The 8,073-nt window shown below is 38.9% G+C and overlaps 1 protein-coding gene across 1 annotated transcript; it reads right to left on the bottom strand.

Annotated features, from left to right (window-relative positions):
- Positions 1-3,394: 3,394 nt before the first annotated feature.
- LOC121036504 (non-histone chromosomal protein HMG-17-like) lies at positions 3,395-7,112 on the bottom strand. The gene is made up of 3 exons (XM_040485022.1): positions 7,047-7,112; positions 6,545-6,620; positions 3,395-3,740 (listed from the first exon to the last, which is right to left on the bottom strand). The coding sequence occupies exons 1-3, from the start codon at positions 7,110-7,112 to the stop codon at positions 3,490-3,492; spliced, it is 393 nt and encodes a 130-aa protein (XP_040340956.1). The 3' UTR covers positions 3,395-3,489.
- Positions 7,113-8,073: the final 961 nt, after the last annotated feature.

The following is an 8,073-nucleotide window of genomic DNA, read 5'->3' as shown; positions in this document are numbered from 1 at the left end:
TTTCATATCCATTTCCTCTTTTGAGCTTTACAAGGTCTCTCTTGTCTAAGTACAACAGATAAAAATATTCTAGTTTCATAGGTGGGGAAATTCAGGCTTGAAGAGACTAAGTAACTTGCCCAAGTTACAAGATAGTAAGTGGTATCAGGCTCATTTGCAGTTCTTGGGGCTCTGAGTCCAGTGTTCAGCCTATAGAAGACATAAGTACGATAAGTCTGGGAATATAGCTGTGAATTGTGGAAACGACTTCTTTTTTGGTTTGTGCTGAATAATAGACTGAAGTATTCTGGGCCATCTTAATTACTTAAATATCCAGATGCTCAAAATTCTCTTTAGTGCTGCCTTACTGATGTGGCCACTTCTGTTTTTGTGTGAGGGACTGGAAAAATCTTCCAGTATTCCAAGTCATTAGTAACACCAAATGTGCTAGCAAAAGCATATGATAGCTTTCAGTTATAGAGTGCAATTCCTCTCAGGTGAAAAAGGCCCCCGTTGTATCTGTGTTTAATAGGGATTATAGTTTGTTGCTGAGTTAAGGAACATGAAAGGAAGAGAAAAGCCACTAGCATGGCAAGCACTTTCTCTCTTCCTGTACTGCTTCTCCTCTTATCAACTCCTCTCCAAAAATTCTGGGCATGAAACAAAAGGGGTAGACTGGCAAATGCTGCTTGTGGAGTCAGAATTGCTTCCCAGATGGCTCCTTAAATCTTGATCAGTGCTGCCTCAGCTTTTAAATGCTTTAACCTTCCTGCTATAATCTTGATTTCTTCCAACCACTACAATTCTGACTTAACCACCTCGAAATGTCATTCCAATATAACCCTGCGAATGCCTCTTCAAGCTCAACTGTTCCTCACAGGAATTTTATCTCTACCCATCCTGGTCAGTTAGTGTTTTCCTCCAGTGGGCTGTCTCACAGAAAGTAGGAAATCCACCGACTTTGACCCAATCTGAAAGGGAAATTTCCCAGAAAGTCTTGAAAGAGACTTTCTCTTGAAAGAGAAAGTGATTAAAAAATGACTCCAGGGGCGCCTGGGTGGCGCAGTCGGTTGAGCGTCCGACTTCAGCCAGGTCACGATCTCGCGGTCCGGGAGTTCGAGCCCCGCGTTGGGCTCTGGGCTGATGGCTCGGAGCCTGGAGCCTGTTTCCGATTCTGTGTGTCTCCCTCTCTCTCTGCCCCTCCCCCGTTCATGCTCTGTCTCTCTCTGTCCCAAAAATAAAATAAAACGTTGAAAAAAAAATATTAAAAAAAAAATGACTCTAAATGACAAAAGTAACCAGTTAACAATTCTGTGGTCACACAGATAATTTTGGTTATAGAAATTTAAAGATAAATATTGTCCAATTTACAAATGTCTGTCTATATTTTTTAAAGAAAAGATCTTTGTGGATTTTTGAAGTATTTCTCTTTTAATAATTTGCTCATCAATCAGTAGTCCAGAAAATTAAAATATATGCGAAGGCAAAAATAATTGATTTATTTTTCCTAGGACATCCAATTTTCATTTCCTATTTATTGGTCTATGTGCAAATCACTGTGTACTTTTCTGGGTGGGGTGGTTAAGAGAGCAGGAGGATACATGCTGATTCTTACCCTCAAGGAGCTACATTAAAGGAAGCTAAGAATTGCTCACTTAAAGCAGATTGGGACTAATTTCCCCCCACCGTCTCAGTTACTTGCGGTCACCTTCTGACTTACTTTCAGAAGGTAATTAGTAGCACAATGCTACGTCATTCACCTTGCTTCATCTCATCACTTTGGCATTTTCTCATTGCATATCATCACAGGAAGGGCGAGTACAGTACAAGAAGATATTTTAGGAAAAAGAGACATGTTCACATAACTTTTTTCCCCAAACCATATCCAGCTTTTTAAAGATACTTTTCACAAACAATCATGGTATTTCAGGCAGGACATGGGAGACAATCGTTAAGAGTGTACAACAATTTTCAAACTCCCGTCTTCAATGGACTACCAAAATCAGAAAGCCACTATAAACCCCAATGAAGTCTTCATTTGATGCTCTCAAGAGGGAAAGTTTGGAATGAGGGTTGACCTCTGGAAAACAGTGTGGAGGTTCCTCAAAAAATTAAAAATAGACCTACCCTATGACCCAGCAATAGCACTGCTAGGAATTTACCCAAGGGATACAGGAGTACTGATGCATAGGGACACTTGTACCCTAATGTTTATAGCAGCACTCTCAACAATAGCCAAATTATGGAAAGAGCCTAAATGTCCATCAACTGATGAATGGATAAAAAAATTGTGGTGTATATACACAATGGAGTACTACGTGGCAATGAGAAAGAATGAAATATGGCCCTTTGTAGCAACATGGATGGAACTGAAGAGTGTTATGCTAAGTGAAATAAGCCATACAGAGAAAGACAGATACCATATAGTTTCACTCTTATGTGGATCCTGAGAAACTTAACAGAAACCCATGGGGGAGGGGAAGAAAAAAAAAAGAGGTTAGAGTGGAAGAGAGCCAAAGCACAAGAGACTCTTAAAAACTGAGAACACGGGGCGCCTGGGTGGCGCAGTCGGTTAAGCGTCCGACTTCAGCCAGGTCGCGATCTTGCGGTCCGTGAGTTCGAGCCCCGCGTCAGGCTCTGGGCTGATGGCTCAGAGCCTGGAGCCTGTTTCTGATTCTGTGTCTCCCTCTCTCTCTGCCCCTCCCCCGTTCATGCTCTGTCTCTCTCTGTCCCAAAAATAAATAAACGTTGAAAAAAAATTAAAAAAAAATGTATGTTTCCTTTAAAAAAAAAAAAACTGAGAACAAACTGAGGGTTGATGGAGGGTGGGAGGGGGGGAGGGTGGGTGATGGGTACTGAGGAGGGCACCCTTTGGGATGAGCACTGGGTGTTGTATGGAAGCCAATTTGACAATAAATTTTATATATTGAAAAAAAAAAAGGAATGAGGGTTGACATTCACATTTAGCACATTGTTCAACAACTTTTCACAAGCCAACCCTGACTTTCAGGAAATAACATGAAAATGGCAGAATTATCAATCCGAAGATCCATAAGCTAAAGAACTCTTTTGAGGAATGCCATCTCAATAGTGACACTAAAGTCCAGATTGCCTAATATACTGGGAAGTATATTGGAGTCAGGTTCCAACAGAGAGGGAGAAGAAGACATAAAAAAATGAACTTTAGTTTTTCCACACCACAAGGCATTTGTGCCAAGGTGGCTAATGTCTGTTGACATCAAGAAATCCTTCCTCCTGGGAACCAAGAGGAAGTTTCTCAAAACTAGCAAGGAAAGGTGTCCACCCTGCAAACCTCTTATCAGTCTAGCTTCGGAGATACTTAATTAGTGACATATGCCCTTCCCACCAAACAACAATATAGTATTATGTGTGCTAACAACATAGCTTTAAAAGTAAAAAAAATTCTGCACTTTTATAGCACTTGATAAAAAATAGTCTTTCAAACTGTCCATTTACCAGAAATGCACAGTTATCAAAAATGCACACACTTCACTCGGACTCTCCAGCACTTTCAGCTTTCTGTGCCTGGTCTGTTTTGACATCTCTGTTTTCTGCAGGATCATTCCCATCCTTACCAGCATCAGGTTTTTCCTTTTTCCCTTTGGGTACCTTCTCTCCCTTCTTTGCAGGGGCCTTTTTAGGCTTGGGCTCTGGCTTTGGAGGAGCAGATTTAGTAGATAACCTTGAGGATTTTCTCTGTGGTTCATCTTTCACCACGGCTTTATGTCCTTTAGCATCCCCTTTTCAGACTTTCACTTGGGCTTGGTGGTGACAGCAGTGGGACGTTGGCACTGGACACGGGCACGTGGACTTGGTCAGTTCAACATAAATTTTATTATAGTATATTGTCTTCTTTTATTATTAGTTATTTTTAGTAATCCGTTACTAAATTTATATTTTAAAGTTTATCATATGTACGTATGTATAGGAAACATCATAGTATATATGGAGTTTAATACTATTTGGAGCTTCAGGCATCCACTAGGGGTCTTGGAAATTATCCCCCACAGGTGTTGGGGAGCTGCTGTATGTGTTAAGACTGTGAAAGTTTAGACCACAGAGATGGGAGACAAGGTTCTGTAAAAGGAATAGGCTTTTCTTGAGATGTAATAACGTTCATGAAATTTTACTCATTTCATTGAGTTTTCAACACTTTCTTATTTTTATTCTACTTCTGTCAAGAATTATTTTCAAATAAGGGTAATTGTTTGGAGTGAAACATAAGATAGAACAGATTTGCTCCTTCAGCTAGATTGGTGTCCTGGATGCCAGGCAGCTGACAGAGACTTTGGTAGGTCAAGCTGGTGAGGTATCACTTGTCATCCTAGTTGATGATCCTTGTCATCCCAGCTTGGGACCCATGTTCCATTGAGTTCTTGTCAGAACTCATGCTGGGATTCTCAGAATCAGCTAGATCCACAAGTGTAATAACTAAAGACCTCTAGCCAGATCATTAATAGGCCTCTAAAAAAGCAGAGGCTTTTCCCATTAACCTCCTACTTATATTTGGTATGCTGTTTTCTGTATAAACAGAGGCATACTAGCAGTTGAGAAGACATCTTAAAGTTTTGAGGCATCATGTCCCTTCAGACAATAGTTTGACTAAATTTTTATGTGTTTGTTTTAAAATAACATATCAAAGGTGAGAAATCACTTGTCATTAAACTAATTTAGCATAACTAGAAGTTACTGAAATGATCTATATTCATCCTTCATCCTTTCTCCAGAATGATTAATCAGTCGTTATAGATTCCATGCCAGTCAAAAGGTGGTTGTTATTTTTCAGGACTTCACAAAAAGAAAATAGCTATTTTTTAAAATAAAAGTCCATGACTTCCCTCAAGCAAGAAAATGATAGAAAATTGGAATTGTCTTTCATTTCTTAATTCTCAGACTCAACAAAAAAGGCAACTAGAATTATCTTTCTCTCAGTGTGTTTGTGTGTGTGTGTGTGTGTGTGTGTGTGTGTGTGTGTGTGTACTTTACAAATACCCCAAACATTCTTTATGAGGAAAGAAAAGAATACTGGTCAAATATCTACATAAGAAAATTTCATGGAAAGTTTTTTCTTTTTTTATTTGGGTTGGGGGGATGCAGAAAGCAGTCTATTATAAACAGAAAGGAATGCTTTAGGTCAATGACTTTGCTTCTACCTTCATCTACCTCCGAGGAGAGGAGGACTTCCTGAGTGCAAACATATTTTGTGGGGTCTTTGTTGGAAAAAAAAAATAGTGGAAAGAATGGATACTTGGAAAATACATATTTCAAACAGTTGGACAAAGACAGCTGGTTCATTTTTTTTCTTCCTGCCAAGCCATTTCCACTTACAATTCAAAAAACCACAGTTTGATATTGGATTTAGAACCAAGTTTTCAAAGAAACACACTGCCAGGGAACATGCATGGAATTCCCACTGATAATAGCATAAAACACAAAAGGATGGAATCTGACCGCCCACGATGGTTCCTCCTTCTGGCATATCAGGTAACCATCTAATAGCGTATCTTTGTATATAACAAATTCATTGCTAGATTGTAAGCTACTTGTGGATAGGTGCTGGCTTGATTTCTCTTTTACCTTTTATACAGCTCTGTGAGTAACAGATACTCAACAATTATCTATAAAATGCTATATTTAAGACTACAATTTCAGTGAGACTCCTGTGTTAGCAGGGTCTGCTAAGAATCAGATAGGCCAAAAAAAATAGACACCAAGACAGAATTAAACTTGCAAGAAAATTTTAGGAGAAATGCCTGTGAGCAAAAAAGGAGAGGAAACTGGGAAAGTCTGGGAGAGACTTCAGACTAATGCAGGTCTGATACCAAATGAGGGAAAGAGGGAAGGAAGTTTGGGCAAAAACATCTTAGACTGATTCTAAGAAGAGTTTGGTGAGGCCACTGAGGAGTCCTCAAGCCAAAGTTTCTTATCAAATGAATCTCACATCTCCCAGGAAAGGGCTTGACTTTAGTGTCCCTTTTGCACTCAGTCATTAATTGGGAGTAGCTGGTGGAAATTGTGACCTCAGAGTAAAGGGAATGATGAAATTTCAGAATACAGACCCTAGGACTCTTAATTATACTCCCTGAAGAAGGAGTTCTGTGAGGCATTTTTTTTTTTTTTATGGCCAACACATAGTCCTTGGTAAAAATTTGTGCATCTCTTCAGTGATAATTGAAGCTTTTCTTTTGGATAAGATCTATTGGTGGTTTTAAAGATTAACTGAGATAATTATATATTATATATATAATTATATATATAATATATATTATATAATATATATATAATATATATAACATAATATATATAATATATGTATAATATATATAATATAATTATATATAATATATAATTATATTATATATATTATATATATATAAAGGGCCTAGCACAGTACATAGCACATACTTGTCAAGCTACCATTTATTGAACGTTATTATTTACTAAACACAATGATGGCTACTTGATATGCAATGGGACAAACCAGAAAGAATACTTGTTTTGGTGGTAGACAGAATGAAGTTCAAAACCAGGATGGGGCACTTACCAGTTTTGTGACCATATTGGGTTATTGAAAGTGTCTGAGCCTCAGTTTCCACATCTGTAAGACAGATATAAAATGCCTATAATAGAAGATGGTAAAGAAGAAATAAAGTACGAGTACCTGGTACCTATCAGGTTTTTGGTATTATCATTTCTAAGTATCTCAAGAACCTAGTAAAATTGTCAGCCTTGAGAGGCTGACCTGTATAGACTACATCACCAGGGTTCTCCAAGCCCACAAGCTTTCTTTCAGGTTTGGCCAAAGGGAAGCCCTTACAGGAAGCTGTGGGAAGGGGATGACAGCGAGCTCAGGGGTATATTCCTTTGCCCTCTTCCCTGTGAGACCTGGCTCTGTGTCCCTTTACCACAAGTCACAATTCTTCACAAGCTAGCAGACTGCACCCAACTCTCTCTCCTACTGAATTCCGATAACTCTCTCACCTTTCTCTTCAGGTACACCAGTGGTAAGACCTCAACTGCCACTGTCTCTAGGTTATTGCACTCACCTTTGTAGCTCCCCTAAATCCACACATTAGTGAATCATCTTGCTGAAATACCTCTCTCTGAATCATCTTACTTAGAGTAGGTCTTCACTTTCTTTTTAGGACCACCAATGGATTTTACTTCCTTTCTCCTCAGCCCTACATCCTCTCTCCATGAAATATATGAGCATTAGATGTTCTTTTAGTTAAAAAGAAAACATTTTAAACAATGAAGATGAAAGACAAAAAGAGTAGTGAAGTGGTCCTATATTTGGAATCTGTTACCAAGATAACTGGTTTGACTTATGAAAAAACTTACAGAAAATAGTATTTGTAAGCAACCATGCTGAGACTTAGGAAGAGTAGTGTGGACAAGAAACTCTACCCTTGACTGCTTAACCCCTGGTTGATTTAGGGTGCATTCCCTAACTTCTCTCACCCTTAAATCATAATGTATGCAGATGTGTGGCTGAGACCCTTTTGGCTGTAATAGTGCTGGCCAACAAAATGCTATCTATGGAGGGAGGTTTCATTTTTGGGTTCTTGGAGAGGTGCTTTAAAATTCTTGGTCAAAGGACAAATAGATCAAGGCAGATAATTTTGTCATCTGTGAGTGCTTGGAATCTACTTGGAAGGATCTTCTGGCTGACATTGAGGACATTGCCAGGCAAGATCAGAATGACTCCTGGTGAGTACTTAGGTGGGTGGTAGACCGGCAGGGGAATGTGCCTGGGAAACGTTTGCCTGTTTTTCCAGTTGGAATGAAGCCTAACAGCCCTAGAATAAAATAGCCTGAAATAAGTGGTCCTAGGTAGGAGAATATTATTAACGAAAAGAATGGAAAATCAGACACCATCAGTGTGAATGTGAAAGCTCTAGCCAGCAGACAATTTCATTTGCAGAGACGTTTTCAGGAGCTATTCAGATGGATTCTGTGTTTTCTTGGACCTCGAGGACTAGATACCTGTATCTAGTACACATGATACCTGTAGACTTTATTTTTATTTTATTTTTTTTAACGTTTATTTATTTTTGAGACAGAGAGAGACAG

The sequence above is a fragment of the Herpailurus yagouaroundi genome, unplaced genomic scaffold (assembly GCF_014898765.1).
Source record: "Herpailurus yagouaroundi ecotype Mexico unplaced genomic scaffold, PumYag 162, whole genome shotgun sequence".
NCBI lineage: Eukaryota > Metazoa > Chordata > Mammalia > Carnivora > Felidae > Herpailurus > Herpailurus yagouaroundi.
This window is presented reverse-complemented; position numbering and strand designations above follow the sequence as displayed.

Bases quoted from the DNA above. Each gene is read 5' to 3' on its own strand.
- LOC121036504 (XM_040485022.1), bottom strand. From the start codon at position 7,112: ATGATTCAGAGAGAGGTATTTCAGCAAGATGATTCACTAATGTGTGGA. The intron at 6,621-7,046 runs GTGAGTGCAATA...CTTCTATTATAG, and splicing joins GATTTAGGGGAGCTACAAAG to GCATTTTATATCTGTCTTAC. The intron at 3,741-6,544 runs GTAAGTGCCCCA...AAGTCTGAAAAG, and splicing joins CCAATATGGTCACAAAACTG to GGGATGCTAAAGGACATAAA.